This window comes from Taudactylus pleione, unplaced genomic scaffold (genome assembly GCF_031769625.1).
Source record: "Taudactylus pleione unplaced genomic scaffold, aTauple2 ptg000309l, whole genome shotgun sequence".
Lineage (NCBI taxonomy): Eukaryota > Metazoa > Chordata > Amphibia > Anura > Myobatrachidae > Taudactylus > Taudactylus pleione.
The window spans coordinates 6,418,864-6,439,410 of NW_028284710.1; the positions used below are offsets into that span (position 1 = coordinate 6,418,864).

The 20,547-nt window shown below is 42.8% G+C and overlaps 1 protein-coding gene across 3 annotated transcripts in view; it reads right to left on the reverse strand.

The window, feature by feature from the left end:
• Nucleotides 1-9,156: 9,156 nt before the first annotated feature.
• LOC148511392 (collagen alpha-2(VI) chain-like) overlaps nt 9,157-20,547 on the reverse strand; it is a 313,628-nt gene continuing 302,237 nt past the window's right edge. For all 3 annotated transcript variants that reach the window (XM_088442276.1, XM_088442278.1, XM_088442277.1), the window contains one exon: nt 9,157-9,887. In XM_088442276.1, the coding sequence (XP_088298402.1) occupies nt 9,280-9,887 (608 nt within the window). In that variant the 3' untranslated portion in view covers nt 9,157-9,279. The remainder of the gene's footprint in view (nt 9,888-20,547) is intronic.

The following is a 20,547-nucleotide window of genomic DNA, read 5'->3' on the forward strand; positions in this document are numbered from 1 at the left end:
GCCTGGGCTGTAATAGGGATGGACATTGGACAGAAGCCGCTGGTTAACAACCATCAATGTTTCCAATTTATGGAAGTACTTTTTCCATCGAATACCGAAAATTCGATGGTTGCCAGCCATTGGATGCAGTTTTCTGATGCCCATCTGATGGCTGGCTGTGGAGGGGGAGCACACAATCCTGCTGGGCATAGCAGAGCAGCGGGTCTGCAGCAGGAGAAAACATGCCGTGCACATGCACACAACATCTAGTCTCTGTATAGGGGGAGCCTGGGGGAAGCCCAGCATTTTGGAGAGTGCGGGGCACGCCCCCCCTTTTCAGCCAGTACTATAACCATTGCAATGGTTATAGTATTGAATTGTTGCCATCGCATCGCATGATCTGATGTTGGAAGCCCAGCAACTATTCAATGTCGAGCTTCCAATGTCCATCCCTAGGCTGTAAGAGGGGGAGGAGAGAGATGTTGTGTGTTCTGAGGAGTGGGTGGGGCTAAATGAAACAGGGAATAGTCCTCCTGACTCCTGCTTTGCCTGCAGGCATTATTGGTGATAGGAGGGCAGAGCTACAACAATCCTAACTCCACAGTGACTACTTCAACTACCTAACCTGCAAGATAAGAGAGAGTGTAACTGTATGTATATATGTGTGTCTCACACTGTCTGCATGTATGATCCTCTGCAACTGTGACTGTATGTGTGACACACTGCTTTGGAGACAAGCCCAGTAACCCCACAACTAAATACAATGGTCATTCTGCAAACCTATGTATTGTTTCCCATATAGCTCACTTGGTCAAGGCTAGCTTTATCTTATGTTACATGAACAGATGTGTCCACATACATCTTACCTGCATGTGCTACAAGTCACATCAAACATAAAGCGTGAGGACCGTAGCACTGAGTATCTTTTGTCAAAGTCAAATAATTGGATATGATCGCTTGCAATTATTATCTGATGATCTAATCGTCTATGGTCTGACGATGGGTTACCACGACGGTACTTTGCGTCGGCACAATCTGATGAGCACAAATGCGAATCCACCACACACACATACACTTATGTACATAACGCACACACATAAACTTATATGCATACACAGAGATGCTCGTATGTGTATCCACATGCGTACACATAGACGCTCACATGCGTATTCACATACATACGAACACTTCCTATTTCAATATACAGATGCACATATGCGAATGCATATGTATAAAATGGTTCCCATACACTATAAGTTAATAACCAGAGTTATTAAAGGTTTTGTTGATTAATAATTATGATGTAAAATGTACTTAAGTGAGATCTAAGGTTTAGAATATAGTGGACATGTCATGTTTGCTATCATGCTAAATCTCTGTTTATTTGCAGACATCCGTATCTATCGGCAAAGGAGTCGCATCATGCGTCCGCTAGTTATGGATGATAGAGAGTTATTGCTTAGAATGTTATTACATATGTGCATTGTTGTAGCTAGATTTAACCAGTTGTTCGGCGGGAAACTACACAGAGACTGTTGGAGAACTGAGCCATACCCCTGATGACACCGTATGAACTGACCAATGACCAGATTATCCAGAAGCAAGAACCAATGGAAACTTGTCAACTAGTCCCTTTTTACTCTAATTGTTAAATCTTTCACTGTGTTACTTTTTCTTTACATAATAACTTTTTGTGCTTTGGAACCACACGATTGGACTGGAAAGCAATTCTTTCTTAAGCGACTTGCAACGCTAAATAGCGACTAATAGAAATCAATAGATGGGGGCTCGGCCTTGAGGTCACGCTACCAGGAATTACGCAAAGCGTACAGATTTCAGTTCCTCAACATGGGGTGGAGATGTGCATCATATACGGGTAAGAATGCACTGCGTGCAAATCCTGTTTATCACTTTATGTTGTGAAACCGATAGTCCATTTTTTTGTGATTCAAGGAGCGCTGATTAGAATCCACGGACAAGAGAGAAAAGTCTGTTTCTTTTATTGTCACTTGCGCTGCAATAGGCGATTCGCAAATAGCGTATGCGTCTTCCCTGTATTACTGCCACATGTTTAAACAATCGTTGTAATAGATAGTCTTGTATCACTTGTTAAAAATCCTCTGAATAGGTATTGCCACTAGGGAAAGCATTTTTCTGGCCAGAAAACAAAGGTATATGAATGTATGCTTGTGATGTGATAAGGAAAAGAAAAATGGAAAAGGTGTTTCTTCAGTGTCGGAGCGAGACAGGAGAGACCTGGCAGGTGTCTGACGAGGCACAACTACTACAGAGTAGGAATACACATCAGGTATACTGAGCGGGAAACCGGAGGTGGTTTCTCGGTCAACTTCCAATTATAATCGCAAAGTCCATTGATAGATTAGCGTCTCTGGGCAATGCAATCAGACCGCATGGTTGTGTGAACCGTGATTGTGAATTGGTTGTGGTGGAGGAAATCACTGGCAAGGCTAAGTGTTATTGGAATACTTCGATGCTACCAGTGGAAAGTAACTCAAAGTAGGAAGCGGCAGACGAAGCTTGGTATAATTTGTCTGGAAAGCAGAAGTATAGCATAGGCTAGATTTTGTTTCCTCATTGTGTACAACTGATAAAACATGTTTAGCGGTCGTTTGTACACAGTGGGTGGAAGTGAGTGGACGCAACTTGTTGTAATTCATCCACTGTCGTAGTCCCTAGCGAAAGAAACGAAAGTGTTGTCCCAGATGGGTGCTAAGCAGTCGCTAGGGATGGTCGAGGGAGAGCTGCTTATGACTGGGCCGTTTGGATTGGCAAGGTATATAATGAATGAGAAGTATGGTGAGTATGCTACTGCGTATTGCGACATATGGGTCAAGATGACCAAAGAATGTATGAAACCCCTTCCCAAAGTTGGCAGTTTCGATTCAGAGGTACTGAGTAATGTTAGAAGCAACATATGTTTAGTCAAATCTTTGAAGAAAAAAGTAAAATATAATGATTGTTTAAAGTTATGGCAGCACAAGGGGAAAACGTGGCTCTGTGGTGTATGTGAGTAGCAAAACAGCGTACTCATTCCGCAAAGCAAGATGCCGCCCAGTAGCATACCCAAGTTGCAAGGTAGCATCACTGTGCTCCGCCTTATGGGCCACAGGTGGAAGTACAGCCGATACCAAAAATATATAAAAAAATGGAACAAGTAACTTATATCCTGTTTTATGGCATTTTTTTTAAGGTAATGTTCCTGAAGAAGATAATGAACCCATTGTAACTTCAGCCATTAGCTGTGCTATTAACATGCAAGAAGTACCACGCAGGTAAGGAAGGGTAGTGGTCCCCCCAGCAGCAGCTGAAATTGGTGAGATGAGTGTAAAAAGTAATGGTTATGTTAGTTCAAATGTGTTGTCGATCAAAATAATTTATCATAGCCATAAAGGGGCAATTGTTAACATTTTAGATATTTTAAGTGTGTGCAAGCCATTCTACATTGTACAGTGTGGAAAGATCAGATGTCCTTGTTTACAGTAAATATTTGTTAATAAGAACAGGCTTTTCTTTGGTCTACCTGGAGGATTAGACAATAGATTAATTTGTTGTTGCAAGAGGTTCACTTTGAGCAAGTCACACTTGGTAAAATAGATCTCTTTATAATGTCTTGGCTGCATTGCCATGAGGCCCCACCATCCCATTCAAAACAACACAAATCATCCAACACACACATGCACAAATAATTATTTTCTCTGATAGATTGCTCTCCACAATTTATCTCTAGACCAGTAGTTGGGCCTGAAGTGCAGGTGAATAATGAATATTCCCTTAAAATATACATACAGTATATCATATATCCCCCATACACACACGCGTGTATACTTCACACACATACAACCACGGTATATCATTCCATTTCACCCTGAAGCATTTCTGCAGTGAAATATGTGCATTAAGGTCACATAATACCCATTGGCACATGAGAGAATTCATAATTAATCGCAACAAACCCAAAAATGAATATATATTTTTTTCTTATAAATATTAAGTCTTTATATATATTTAAAGCAAATGAATGTAAATTTAGAAATTCATTTAGTGATGGTAAAAGTATTTTTCCTATTGCAGGTGGTTTCCAATGTGTTGTGTTCTGAGAATGTCACAAACATTACAATTGGCAAATTTTATGATGTTTGTTATGAATAATCATGATTTATACAGGAGCTAGAATTCAGCACAAATATGAAAAATCATTGCAATACAGCAGTTTATAGATTTACTTTGGGTTAAGATATTCAATTCTTGTGACGGATATATATGTAATACCAGTGTGAAGCTTAGAATCAGGTGGTGTATTGCTAAGCAGGGTGTAATTAAATTGGATCATATAGCAGGTTAGCAATGAGTCCTGTAATAATCATTAGTAAGCAGACTGGTTGGAAAAGACTGAATCGTAAGTTGATGAATTCTGTAATAAAGGTAAACCATTCATGTGGTAAGTATATATGATTGCAGGAAATATGATTTTCTTAGACAGCGATATATTTTACATTATAGATATTAAGAACAATGTGATATGCGTAACACTCACAATGTTGGACATGGGATATTCCTTAGAAGTAGGGATATCATATGAAAAGCAGAAATAAGGAAATCTAGATATCACTGTAGTAAATAAAGAGACGTCCGTATGGTATTGTATACAGGTAAACTATGATTATTAAATGTGTGTCCCGGAGTAAAGGATTCAAAATCCCCCTAGTGGTAGAAAGTTAGTATCGCAACCCCTGACTAAGTGTTCATAAGAAATGTTTAGAGATCCCAAGTGATTGTTAGTAACAGGCACAAACGTGATATTTTTTTTGTGTTTATATATCCCTGTAAAATTTTGTTAAATATGTAGGTATTATGGATAACCCAATGGTGGAGGTTTCATTCACCAGAACAGGGGGATTGACATAGATCATAAAACATATGCATATGATTATACTGTTTGAAATCGTTGCAGTGACAATAACTCAGCAGAATGTAAGTTTTTCTCAAAAACACCTATTATAATTTTGCTGTTTTACCTCTTGTGAACAATAGGGACACTCACAGGTCCTAGGAGAAGTAGTAAGTAATGGAAATACACATCCATTTCCCAGCAGAGGTGGTAATGCCTGGAATTACTAAGGGTTTTCAATGAAAATATACATTTAAGGTTGTTTTAAAATGATCTTATTTTAAACAGGTTCCATAGGATGATTTTCTGTTATTACTAAATGAATTGGGTATATCTAGTAACAGTTTTGTATGTTTAGAATAGATAAGAATTAGCTAAATATTGACATGCCTGTATTATCTATCTGTACTAACATTTCTTTCTATTTTCTCAGAACATCGGAATGCGGGTTAAAGTAGATCAAAGCGCCCAAGACTTCTCTGATTCTCCTCAACAATTAATACACAGATTACTGTCAGGAGAAAATGGGGGGTATTACATGGGTATTTGAAGGTTGAAAATTTTAGAATTTCCCAGATTAGGGATATTTTCTTTCTTTGGAGATTCTCATTGAAAATGTTTTTTTAACAGATCTTTGGGAAGGCCCTTGCCAGGAGTTGATGACAAGTACCACATCTTTGGGGGTAGCAGAAAGACACACCTGGGTCCATTCCACCCACTGCAGAAAGGTCAACCACCCGAAGGAGATACAAGGCGGAGTCAACACAGATAACGTGGACCTGTCAATTGCGAGCCTGTTCCGGGAGAGCTAGAGATTGCAGTGAAACACCTGAGCCAGAGGGGTGTGCAGACCACTATTCCAGCAATGGAGTGGCGGACTGTCTTTGTGTCTTTACTTCCTTCCAGGGTTCTCCTCATCCTTTTTTGTTTCGGGATTTCCTGTTTCTGTGATGGAGGACAGATGACAGAGAGGGAGGCAGATAGTGGTGTCGATGGAGTTGGGTCGGGAGAGCGCGATAAAACAAACAGGGCGGTCTATGGTCAAATTCAGTACAGGAATGGTTAAGAGATCTGTTAGTCATGAAACTCGGAGATGGTGTGAGGGGTTATTGTCTGAGGAATATTGTATTTGTGAGTACTGCGGATCCCTAGTTGATGAGAAATGCATCCAACGATGCCAGTCCAATAGTAATCTGTATTTGGGTGGGCATCCTTTTAGAGGATTACCATTCCTTAGTGGGTAGGGTCTTAAACCGGACTGAATGTTGGGTGTGCTCACAAGTACCTCAAGGACGTAGTAACTCCGGATTAGTGCCATACCCATTAAAGTTAGCAGAGGTACTTGAATTACATGGGGGCAGACCGTTGGACAAGAAATTTAATATATCTAGACCCCCTAGTCTTAAGCTCCACTAGTACCATGTAGATAGATCCCTGGTATGCTTAAATCTCACAAATATCAGAAAGCTAGGAAATTGGGAGGTGATCTGGAACAGTCAGAAAATGACCTTTTCACACAGAGCTGATAATGAGCCTATCGATTCTGAACTTGTACACAATATTGCAAGTGGGAGACACTTCTGGTATAGGTGCGCACGTAGTTATGACAAAATAATGGTTGGCAGTGTATCATTAGGATACTGTGCAAATATTATACAAACAGAAATGTGTACCATGCAAATAAGAAAAAGAGGGGCAGGATCCTTTGTTAGAATAATGTGTTCAATGATAATGATGCATTCTGTTCCTTACATTCTCCCAGATGATGTGTATTTTATATTTGGAAGGAAAGCGTACAAGTGGCTCTCTCCGAATTCTGAAGGCTTATGTTATCTTGGAAGGGTGGTACCAGAGGTTATGACTCTTACACATGATGAAATGATTGGTATCCATAAAACCGCACCACCTCCATACATACACACACAGTATGAACATTGTGACAAAAGAAATATGATACCTGGTGAAGAACATACAGCCACACAGTTGATTAGTGAAACAACTGGCTTCCAAATTTTGGTAGCATTAGATCCCACCAGGATCACTCGGGGAAATTAAATTTTAGATACATCCAAGACCTGGCTAAATTAATAGACAACATCACCGAGATGTATGATGACACTTTCAAGTATACTGGTAAGGAGCTACAGGCTTATAAAAAGGAATTGGTACAACATAGGCAAGTGTTAAACTACCTGACAGATGTTACTGGTGGATATTGTGTGACTTTGGCCACCCAATTTGGTGTCAGGTGTTGCATGTTACATCACCAATAACACTAATGACCCCAAAGAGGTGATAGACCAGAAAATAGATGAAATCCTACAACTGAAGTGGGAGTTTCGGGAGGACTATAATACTTCCTTGTATGAGACTGAGGTACAGGTAGAGAAATGGTTCTTGTGGTTAAACCCTGCCAAATGGTTCGCTGGTCTGGGAGAGTGGGTACAGGATATGGTTGCTAGTGTAGGTAAGCTTCTTTTTCTTATACTTGTTGTCATCTTAGTAATTGGTTTATGTGTCAGATGTGTTCTTACTGTGGTAAAATGTGGAAAATGTAACACCAAGGTGAATCGTGAAAATGAGATCATGACGGTGGTGAGTGGTTGTGGTATAGGCACTAAGGTTAATGAAGTTACAATCCTGAAATTTAATGTGCCTTCAGATAATAACATGTGAATAGGCTTGGTCATGTATAATAAAATGTATTGTAACTGTTCCATTAAAACATCCCAGACAATGTAGTCTCAACTCTGCCCAAACTTCCTTTATAGGTTCGATGAGGTCCCACATCCTACCAATGGTCCTCTATAGATCTGCAGATGGTGTATAAGGGCTATTTTACCATTTCCTGAAACGCATTATTAATGGTTCAATGACCAAGTTGTGTCATACCATTTAGAACATTGATTACTCATTTATTACGCATGACTAAAAAGGTTGAATAGAATGTGATAGTTTTATGTTTGCTATCAAAGGGTGGACTGTCAAAGTCAAATAATTGGATATGATCGCTTGCAATTATTATCTGACGATCTAATCGTCTATGCTCTGATGATGGGTTACCATGATGCTACTTTGCGTCAGCGCAATCTGATGCGCACAAATGTGAATCCACCACACACACATACTGATGTACGTAATGCACACACATAAACTTATATGCATACACAGGGATGCTTGTATGTGTATCCACATGCTTACACATAGACGCTCACATGCGTATTCACATACATACATACGAACACTTCCTATTTCAATATACAGACGCACATATGCGAACACATATGTATAAAATGGTTCCCACACACTATAAGTTAATAACCAGAGTTATTAAAGGTTTTGTTTATAATTATGATGTAAAATGTACTTAAGTGAGATCTAAGGTTTAGAATATAGTGGACATGTCATGTTTGGCATCATACTAAATCCCTGTTTATTTGCAGACATCCGTATCTATCGGCAAAGAAGTCGCATCATGCGTCCGCTAGTTATGGATGATAGAGAGTTATTGCTTAGAATGTTATTACATATATGCAGTGTTGTAGCTAGTTTTAACCAGTTGTTCGGCGGGAAACTACACAAAGAGACTGTTGGAGAACTGGGCCATGCCCCTGAGGACACCGTATGAATCGACCAATGACCAGATTATCCAGAAGCAAGAACCAATGGAAACTTGTCAACTAGTCTGTTTGTTAACTCTGAACTCTGTAAGGTATATAGGCTGTGTCCCGATCCCAGTGTTCAGACATCCTCTTTGATGATCACAGGCTTCTGGATTGATGACTGTATGCTGGGACCAGTGCGCATGCGTATCTATCGGCTTGTACTATTATTGATTGCTTTTTACTCTAATTGTTAAATCTTTCACCGTGTTACTTTTTCTTTACATAAATAACTTTTTGTGCTTTGGAACCACACGATTGGACTGGAAACCATTTCTTTCTTAAGCGACTTGCAGTGCTAAATAGCGACTATTGACTATTAGGAATCAATACTTTTCTTGCTACTTTTTACCTTATTTGCTAAGTGATGCAAACAGAACACACAAGCAGTTTATGCTGCTAAAAATTATATGTGACATGCCTACATTCTGTGGGTGGCTGTGGCTGTATATGCATGTCACACGAATAGACGCTTAGCGCTACCGAATCATGCCACATCATGGTGCGACTAGAAGGGTTGTTTAATGCGCAAGGAAGTAAGATGTATGTGAACACATCTGTAATTCTGTTATTTATTTCTTTGGTCACCTCAATGTACATGTGCCATTTACTTTTAGTACAAATATTAAAACACAAACAATATTGCTTTACCATGAATAATAAAACAAAACAGAACTGACTATGTATAAAAGTTAGCTTTTAGAAAGGAAATGTAATATAGCATACTGCTTATCCTAGCCACTGCACAATATTCCTGAGGAACGGTGTGGCAAGTAATTGGTCAAATGTTTTAAGCCTAAACAATGATGCATTATCTTTTAGTGCCAGCTGAGCAAGTCTTTCTAGGTTAATAGCAGAGCCAACAGCAATTGTGCTTGTTACAATGCTATTAGCTCGAAGTGAACTCAGGGCCTGGGCAAAGTTCTTGTTGCTATTCATGCCGTCAGTTATGAAGACAAAAGACACTTCCGCATTACTTCTTGCACCCTTACGTGTGCCCAGTTGACTTTTCACAATGTTTTTGATTACATATAGAATAGCTGTACCAATATGCGATGACGAGTCATAGTATACAGCTTTAGAAAGCATTGTCTGAATACTAGTTAGGTTATAAGAGAAATCTACAAGCACATTTTGCTCAGTTTCATCTCCATATTGGATCACTGCGATTCTGGCTCCATATAAGTCCTCTTCATTTGCAGCAAGCATCAGTTCCTCTGCTATGTGCTTTATAAATCTCAGTACCTGCACAAAATTCTCCTTTCCCGTTCTCTCTGAACCATCCACAAAGAACACAATGTCCACAGGTCGACCTACTAATGCTCCAAGCGTCACTGCTGTAATACACAAAACACAGAAATATGACGGTGGGCTCTCCCTACTGGTTATCCAATAACTTTTACGCTGCGGAATATGTGTGTGCTATATAAGTAACTGGTATTAAATAAATGTTAGTGATAACTAATCCAAATCCTTCATTTCTCTATTTGAAGTACTTGATTTAATTACTCAATAAGGTGGAGCCTCACTATATTGTATAGTGTGTGGCTGTTGTGCCTTTATCCAGATTACTTCAACATTTTAACAGAAACATCACATGACATTCTTTATACAAAGAATAATAATTAACAAAAGAAAACAATGCGTTACTTTTTTCTATACATATGTTTTCCTATGACAATGTCCAATCTAAGGGGTTATGTAATTGCCTGCAAGATGGAGGCTCTGGTGGGATTTTGAGATTCCAGCTAGTGAGCTTTAAAAATACAGTACAGGCAGACTCCATGAAATCTCACCAGAGCCTCCATCTTGCATTGCCCCATATTACATAAGCCCCAGAGCTGGTAAAGAAATATCTTCAAAAGTAGTCACACATTTACAGTGATGCTATTGCAAGCATGTGTGCACTGACATTCAATCTAAAGGGGCCTATCCATTAGCAGATCTTTTTCTAATGATGAAAGACAAAAGATTATCCCTTGAAAATTCCTGGGGCTGCAGTGACAGATATCTCTCATGTACATGACAGATTTTTGCGAACGACAAATGATATTGCATGACATCATTCAGGGAGTGGATTTTTTTTATGTTTCAATTAATTTTCATAAAAAATATCGTTCGTCGTTTACCGCTTATAAACTGCCAGATATTTCTAATATCTGGCAGCGATAAGCGATAATTGACCAACATGTTGGAGACGAAAGACACAATTTATCGGCCGCGGGAGTGTGCATCTGTCATCGTTCAGGGCCTATCCATAAGCAGATAAATTGAACGACTGAATGTTATCTGCTAATGGATAGGACTCTTAACTCCTGCTATGGGAATGGTTATGGGCAGAGACTGACATAATCAGTATATCTACTCCACTTTTCCCTCCACTGAAAATACATGCCCTCTGATACCAAATGCTCATCAGTTCCCCCAAAACACAACGTTCCAAGTACAAAAAATGTACAGTATACAGCCAGTGTTCAAACCAGTGTCCAACAAAATGAAAATCACTGAAGATCTCAGAATGACTTTATATGAACTGCATAAGTCCATTGTTCATTTTGGGACTGCAGTTTAAATATAGTGTGCTGATTTAAAAAGATAGCTATATTTATATGCAATGCAAAACATCTAAATGATAAAAACGTATGTATTATTTGAGTCAACCCAACACACAAGGGTCCCTCAACCGGTCCCCCATCACAAGTAAGCCCAGCGACTGGCATCACTCTTCTGTTCATACTTTTCTTTTATCATTCATTATGTTCCTGCATGGTGTGGTTAATAGCAGAAGTTGGGGTAAGCCATTGTGACAAGGTGAGAGTCATATCTATGATGGTACCTCTTATATGAGGTGCTTACTTTACGGCATATTTACCAATATTCAGCATTTTTCCCTGTTAAATATAATTTCTTATTGCTGCATATCTCAATAATTAGGCATTATAAAAATATTGAATTTACAAAATGTCTGTTGCCGGAACAAGGTCTCCAATAAGAGCCTGTCCTGGCAAAAATATAGAAGAAAAGTGATAGCTTACAATAGCACTTTCCTTAAAATAATGGACTAATGTGGAGGGTCCAGAAGGATACCTCCCTGAAAATAATGCAGAGTGCAGTGTGCAGAAACTAGCCACACTGCACTGAATGGTTAATTTGCATATTAATTTCTCATGAATACTCTCAATAACAATAGGCAATATATGTGAATGCTTTCATATGATGAAAAATTAACATTATTGATGCAAACAACCACGTCAATCCTAATTTGAGGAGAAGTTAGAACTATCTAGACATACAAATATTGTCCTACAGGGGAGTTGAGGTGTTTTCTTTAATAGTACCAGCATTTAATGAGAATCACCCTTTAACAATTGAGGGTGGTTAGATGTACAACAATTTAGGTACTTGGTATGTCTCTAAGACTATGTAAACAAGGTCATCTTTATTAGATTTAGAATATCTAGATTATTGGGATCAAAGACCCATCACTCAATAAATTCTAATGAGAGTACCTGACATGTGCTCGCCACTATAGTAAATTATAATAAAGTGTTTAATCCACTAACGGTTCAATCATAAACTGCATGTCACTTGATAATTGGCAGTATCCTAAATAATTTACATCAGAGATCTGCTGGGTTCAGGCCCAGCAAAAGGCTGGGACTAAGGGTACACCAGTACGGGGCCCCGAGGTCCAGAGGGGCCCTGAGGACTGGACGGGAACAAAACAGGGCCGTGGCCGCCGGGACCCATAGCCACCACCCAGCCCCAGCTCCGAGTCTCTTGTAGCCTGGCCTGGGCAGTACTGGGCTCTTCCAGGTTGCTCAGCTGCGAGCCGGGCCTGACCTTTAAGTGAGCAATGCGACGGCATGACGTCATAGGTCACGTCGCCGCACGTCTTCTCTGTCCGGCAGGCAGGCTGCGATGTTGAGGGTAGGGGATGGTAAAGGAATAGGGGCTGGTGCTGGGGACGGAAGAAGGTGAAGGGACAGAGGAAGCTGATAGGGGCTGGGCGCAGAGGAAGGTGATGGGGATGGAGAAAGGTGAAGCAGGCAGAGGAAGGTGATGGGGCTGGGACAGAAGGTGATAGGGGCTGTGGACAGAGGAAGGTGATGGAGGCTTGGGGGCAGAGTAAGGTGATGGGGGGCTGGAGATGGAGAAAGGTGATGGGGGGCTTCTGGGCTAAGGATGATGATGATGAGGGACTGAGGATGGCTGGCTGCAGACACCATCTCTCCTACCCCTGAGGCATCCACAGCACTGTCATCAAGAAGACCTTGCAAGAGACTGCAGACAAGAACTACAGCCTGCATCGTTAGTGACAGAGAGACAGTGTGGGAAGTCTTAGTGTATTTTTACTTTATTTAAAGGCTGGCATATCTTTTAGTGGAACCAGTATGAAATACAGACGGAGGAAATGCTTGCTGTCAGTACACTGACAAGGGCATCCCGGAGATTGGGAATGGTGAGTACTGTTCCCCTGTCCTATTCACCCCCTAGCCTTCCTTTTTTGTACCCTTATACTAACCCTCCCTACCCCGCACCCTAACCCTCCCGGTAGGTGCCTAAACCTAATCTTCCCCCACTTAGTGCCTAAACCTAACCTATCCCCAGTGGTGCCTGAACCTACCCCCCCCTATCTGGAGCCTAACCCTAACCTCTCCCTCTTGCAACCTAATCCTAAATACCACTGGGGCACAAACCCTCCCCCCCCCACGGCTCATACTTACCTTGCACCGTTCTCCTTACGATCGGGATGCCAGCTGCCGGGATTCCGACATTGGCATCCCCATTCATGTCGACCCCAACAGTGCTCCCTGGAACATTCAGAAGTTTAGAAATCCTTCTGTAACCAATGCCATCAGCATGTTTTGCAACAATTAAATTCCGAAGGTCTTGAGAGAGCGCTTTGCTTTTACCCATCATGAGATGTTTCTTGTGTGACACCTTGGTGATGAGACACCTTTTTATAGGCCATCAGTTGGGACTGAACCAGCTTATATTAATTTGCAGTGACAAGGGGCAGGATTGCTTTCTAATTACTGATAGATTTCAGCTGGGGTCTTGGCTTTCCATGCCTTTTTTGCACATCCTTCTTCCCTGTGTCATTTCACATTATTACACACAACTATTTATGGACATCTATGGTTTGATTTCTTTGCATGTATGGATTGCATGGGTTGTTGCTGACATTTGGTGAAAATTTAATTACAATAGCCCCATTACAAATATATTTACTGAGAAAAATGTTAATGTGTTCAATACTTATTTTACCCACTGTATATATTGTAACACGGAGTATTGAAATGAGGATTCCAGACAGGCTGGTATTTTTGTTAAAGCAGTGGCTTATTAATAGCAGCAAACACTGCACCTTAGCATACGTGAGGTTAGGCCTGCACACATACAGGCACATTACATAAAATAAACAAACAATTATAAAAGTCTCCGCACTCCTTGTGCTAATCAGTCAGCAATTTGGGCATGCTCTCCCAGCATATCCCTTGGACCCTGGCACTACAACACTGTGTCCCTACTTCCTGGCTGCTACTCAGCATCAGGGCCACGAGCATCAGGTGTGTGAGAGTTTTAAATCCTTCCTGTGCTACAGTGATTATTCCAGCTGGGTCTGTGTAAATGTGAAAACCTGGAATTCCACACCTCCACTGTTAATGCAGAACGCACAGGTTTCACTCCAGCCTCCCTTGGAGAGAGCTGATTCCACCAGAATATGGGTAATTCAGGTGAGAGATAATCCCTCTCTCTACACATCACCCCCTTTCGCTTTTCAAAAGCTTGAGGAAGCTCACATCTTGTTTCGCTGCAGCCGACTCCACTCAGTTTTCTCAAACTTCCGAGACTATGCGCCTGCGTTTCTATGTTGAGCTCCCGGCCGATGCTGTACGACGAACTTGTCAACCTCAGAGTCCCACACTGATTCTTAACTTCTTTGTTTAGGTGCATCCGCCTCAGAAGTGCGTGGTTCGTGACCAAGACAAATTCTCTTCCCGGAGATTATACTTCAGGGTTTCTACTGCCCACTTTATCGCCAAGCATTCTAGCTCAGCTATAGCGTATCTTGTCTCTCGTGGTTACAGCTTTCTAAGTAGAGGATCGGCTTTTCTTTGCCCGCAATGGACTGTGACAAAACATCTCCTAAGCCTGTCGTAGAGTCATCAGTTTGCAAGACAAAGGGTTTTCTGAAATCCGGTGCCTCCAGAACCGGTTTGGAACACAGAGCCATCCTCATCTTCCCAGGCTGTTTCAATTGTTTTGGTCCAGAGAATGTTTTCCAGTTGAGCCTTCTTAAAGGTCTCAATCAGGGGTAAAGCTCTGGATGCAAAATTTGGAATAAAACAGTGGTAATAGCCTAGCATCCCAAGGAAAGTACTCATTTGTTTCTTGGTGGAGGGTCTTGGCCAGGACTGAATCGCCTCCACTTTCCACAGTTGGGGTTTCTCTAGCCCAATTCAAATCACATACCCAAGGTAATTGGCCTCTGCAAGTCCATTGGTACACTTGGCTGGATTAGCTGTACACCCATGCTGTTGTAAGCTATTTAGCACTTCTTGGACTTTGGGCAAGTGTTCTTCCCAATTTTCTGTATAGATGACAATGTTGTCTACATAGGCTATAGCATACCCCTGGTGTGGCCTCAGCAGGCGATCCATGGCATGCTGAAATGTCGCTGGTGCCCCATGAAGGCCAAATGGGAGCATTTTATATTGAAACAGGCCATCAGGGGTCTTCTCCTTGGCGGTTTCACTGGCTACTTGCCAAATTTTCTACAAATTTGTCCACCCGTGGTAGCAGGTATGTGTCAAACCTGGAAACCCGATTCAGCTGCCTAAAGTTGTTGCAAAAACGTATGGCTCCTGATGGCTTGGGGACCAACACAATAAGACTTGACCAGTTATTTCTGGACTCCTCTATGACCCCAAGTTGCAGCATCTCTTTCACCTCTTGCTGGACTGCTTGCTGCCGCGCCTCTGGGATGCGATATGGTCACTACTTTACAACCACTACTTCAAGTGTATTTATCTCATGCTCTACTAAAGCAGTGCACCCTGGCAGGGAAGAAAACACATCCTGATTATTGCGAACTAAGGCTTCTTTTCTCTGTTTTGATGACAAGGTGTCTGCCAGCGGAACTTCTGTAGGGCAACACAAACTAGAGCGCCCCCAGGGGTGGCACTTTCCAGTACAGCCATGGCAACATCTGTATTGGGTATGACACCTCTGCAAATATTTCTGTCTGGCCGTAACCGGGCAAAGTGTTGTGGATTTCTTTCCTCAGACATTAATTGCGCAGAGGTTCGCTCTCTAAAGAGGATTGGCCATGCTTTTCCACTCTTCTTCCTATTCTTAGGTAGGGCCTTGGAGACTTTACATTGGCAGTGTCTCTGTGGTTCCTTTAAGAGCTCAACAAATCCTGGGAAATTGCATCTCAATATGATAGGATAGGGGAGCTTAGGACCAACCATGGCTACAACCTCATAAGGGCGCCCCTTTATGGTGAGGCTCACTCGTACCCTGGAAGTTTTCTGTGGCTCCATCAATACAGAGAACTTCAACTAACCCTGGCACTTATTCTACTGCCCTGGGCAGGACAGCCTCTGAGATCAGGGTTAGCTCACTCCCTGAGTCTATAATAGCTGGGAGTTCTCGGCCATTCAGCAACAGTTTCCCACATTAACGGGGGTCTGGAATCCAGAGGTACCATCTTGCAAAAAGCGAGGCCCATACTAGCAACCCCACACTCCATAGGCTCTGTATTTCTGGGACAGTCCCGCCTTATGACTTGGCTCCCTGCACTCATAGCAAACAACCCTGGTGTCTTCAGCGATGTTTCTTTGAGGAGGGGTGACAGTCGGTGTCACAGGCCAATGCCATTTAAACAGATCGCTCATTTCCTGGTTTCTTTTCTGCCAATTTTGTCATATTTTCTGTTGTCTCATACCGCTCCATCACTGTACTTAATTCCTCCAAATTTTGAGAATCAGCGTGTATGACCCAGCTCTGCATTTTCTGCCCTAGAGTTCTTATACACTGGTCAACAACCACCGTCTCTACAATCTGAGTGGCAATGCAGTCTTCTGGCTAGAGCCAACTCTGCCCCTGTCTGACAAGGTCAGCAACCTGCTTCCAAATAAGGTCCCCTTGTAATAGGGCCCATTCAATGAAGCACTGTGCTTTCCCAGAAGGAGTGAGACCTGACCTGGCCAGAATAGCACTTTTGACTAGGTCATATTTCTCTGCATCAGCATAGGCTTTCTGAGCCTCACCAGTGAGATAGAGGGCAAGGCTATCAGCCCAAGTATCTGCTAGCCATTTTAAATCCTGTGCCCCTGTCTCAAATATCAGCAAATATGCCTCTGGGTCATTTGAGGCAGAAATGTTCTTCAGATACCCAGCAGCTGTTGTGCCCAATGATTGGGTCACTGACTGTAACATTTGTTCCTCTGTCTTGTGGTGAGAGCCAACAAATTTACTATAGTGTGAAAACCTTCTTCCATTTTTATAGTGGGAGGGGTATGTACAAGTGTAGGTGCTTTTAGATAACAAGCCAGTTTACACAAATAAATCTATCTTTTTCTTTCAGCAAAGCAATTATAATTCACATTTAACACAGAAAAAGAAAACACTGTTTTTTTCCCCGGCAATGCAGGGGTTAAACAAAACACAGAAAAAGCCTGGCTTTTTATCTTCTAGCACTGCAGTGCTTAATTAGACCTCAGTAATGTGCTCTTGTTCAGTCAACAGGTGAACTTAATTAGACAGCATACTAGCTGGTGAAGTTACTAATCAGCATTTGTTAAATCTCAAGCACCTTAGTAAAAACAAAGCAAAGTAACTTTTTTTCTCAGTACACACAAACAGCTTTTGTACAATGCATAGCAAGTTACAGTGTCCTTAATATAACTGCAGTTTTTCTGTTTCGCCAACCATACTCCCGTATACCGAACGTTCTGCCTTGTCAGTTCCTTTGCCACGCTGGAAGATGTGCTGTGACAATGCAGTGCAGAGGTCCCTGTACGGGCCACCAAATGTAACACAGGGTATTGAAATGAGGACTCCAGACAGGCAGGTACTTGGTAAAGCAGTGTCTTTATAATGGTAGCAGTCACTGCACCTTAGCATACGTGAGGTTAGGCCTGCACACATACAGGCACATAACATAAAATAAACATAAAAGGCTCAGCACTACTTGTGCTCATCAGTAGTGGCCTGCAGCCACAATTTGGGCATGCTCTCCCAGCATAGCCCTTGGACCCTGGCACTACAACACTGTGTCCCTACTTCCTGGCTCCTACTCAGCATCAGGGCCACGAGCATCAGGTGAGTGAGAGTTTTAAACCCTTTCTGTGTTCCAATGATTATTCCAGCTGGGTCTGGGTAAATGTGAAAACCTGGAATTCCAGACCTTCACTGCTAATGCAGAATGCACAGGTTTCACTCCAGCCTCAGGGAGCTATTTCCACCAGAATGTGGGTAATTCAGGTGAGAGACAATCCCTCTCACCACAATAATAGATATGGTAAGAACTTACCCTTGTTATCACTATTTCTACGAAGTCCATAGGGTTTCACAGGATATCTTGGGGTATTGGTGATGACGTCAGACATCGGACACCACAGAGTTAAATTTTCATCCTCCCAGGATGCACTGGGGTCCCTCACCTATACCCCGCCTCCGAGCCAAGGTATCCCAGTTTCATAACAAGCCATAGGCCAGAGGAAGGAGAACAAAGAGAGAGAAGAAAGTCTGGAACACACAAGAATCACATTCTCACCAGAAGGAGACGGAAAAACTGGTGACCAGATCAAAGCCCATCTGCCCACCATGGCGAGCTGCCCATGAAGGACCCACAGACCAAGTAGAGTGAGCTTTAAGAGAGGATGGTACAGACAGGCCCTTATGAATGTAAGCCCCAGAAATCACCATACGAATCTATCCTGCCAAGGTTTGCTTAGTGGCAGGCCAACCCTTCTTATGGAAACCATAGAGGACAAACAGAGAGTCCGATTTCCTAAATGAACTGGTACGGTGAACATAAATCCTAAGAGCCCATACCACATCCAAGGAGGCCTCACCAGCAGATAGGTCTGGGGAATTAAAGGCCGGTACTATAATTTCCTCATTGATGTGGCAACTAGATACCACCTTAGGTAGGAACCCAGGGCGAGTGCGCAGCACTGCCCTGTTCCTATGAAAAATTAGGAATGGGGGGCGACAAGAGCCCCCAAATCTGACACTCTTCTGGCCGAGGCAATGGCCAGAAGAAACAGTCTTAGCTGTGAGCCATTTTAAATCCACTGAGCCCAGTGGTTCAAATGGTGGTCCTTAGAGAACCCTAAGGACCACAGCCAAGTCCCACGGAGCCACAGGTGGAATAAAGGGAGGCTGTATGTGAAGTACACCTTGCATAAAAGTGTGGACATCAGTAAGTGTAGCAATCTTACACTGAAACCACACTGAGAGGGCGGAAACCTGCACCTTCAGTGAGGCAAGGCGAAGACCGTGATCTAAGCCCGCTTGTAGGAAAGCCAAAATCCTGGATATCCTAAAAACCTGAGGATCATAGCCTCTAGGTCAACACCATTCAAAGAAAGTATGCCACACTCGGTGGTAAATTCTTGCAGAAGCCGGCATCTGAGCTCTGAGCATGGTGTTAACAACAGAGCTGGAGAAACCCCTGGACCTCAAGAGGGAAGTCTCAACAGCCACACCGTCAAAGACAGACAGCCTAGGTCCGGGTGATGGCAAGGGCCTTGTGACAGCAGGTCCGGACGTAGAGACAACCGCATCGGAGCGTCTATGGATAGGCTCTTGAGTATCAGTGCCATCTGGGCCATGCTGGAGCTATCAGCAGGAGCGTGCCGCCTTCTTCCTTGAATTTGCAAATCACTTGAGGAAGAAGGGAGAATGGAGGGAAGAGGTATGCAAACTGGAAGGTCCACCGGACCAACAGAGTGTCTACCAGAAGTGCCTCTGTGTCTCTTGTTCTTGACCCGTACACAGGAAGCTTTTTGTTGTGTCGGGAGGCCACGAGGTCTATCTCTGGAAGGCCCCACTTGTTCACCAGTAGCTGAAACACCTCCTGGTGAAGAGACCACTCTCCTGGATGCACATCTTGATGGCTGAGAAAGTCTGCTCCCCAGTTGAGGACTCCTGGTATGAACACTGCTGAGATGGCAGGGAGATTGCCTTCTGCCCATGCTAGAATGCAGGACACCTCTGTCAGGGCCGCCTGACTGCGGGTTCCTCCGTGGCGATTTATGTAAGCCACCATGGTGCATTGTCCGACTGCACCTGCACGGGCTTTCCGTGGAGGACATGTCTTGCTTGTTGGAGAGCTTTGAATACTGCCCTTAGTTCCATAGATGTTGATTGGAAGTGCAGATTCTGCTGGCAGCCACCTTCCCTGGAAGAAGTGTGGACCCGACACTGCTCCCCAACCTCGAAGACTGGCGTCTGTCGTTAGAAGGACCCAGTCCGCAATCTAAAAGGGGCGCCCCCTGTTCAAGTGAGTAGTCTGCAGCAACCAGGATAACGACAGATGTACCTCCGGTGGCAGCACCATTGTCTGTGTCTTTATCTGGTGGGGCAACCCATTCCATCTGGAGAGGATCAACTTCTGCAGAGGTCTGGAGTGAAACTGGGCAAACACCACTATGTCGAACATCGACACCATGGAACCCAGTAACCTCATCGCCAAGTGAATAGACACCCGGCGACTCTGCAGGCAACTGCATACTTTTACCTGTAATGCAGAGATCTTTTCATCATCACAAAGATCCTCTGATGTTGGGAGTCCAAAAGGGCTCCGAGATGGAGCATCCTCTGTGATGGCACCAGGGATGACAACACAGATACTGTCAATTGTAGATGGCACTGAAGGATCTCTGCAGACCGTGCCAACAGCAGAAGGTCGTCCAGATAGGGCAACAAGCGGACCCCCTGCATCTGCAGGTGGGGTGCCATGACTTTGGTAAACAC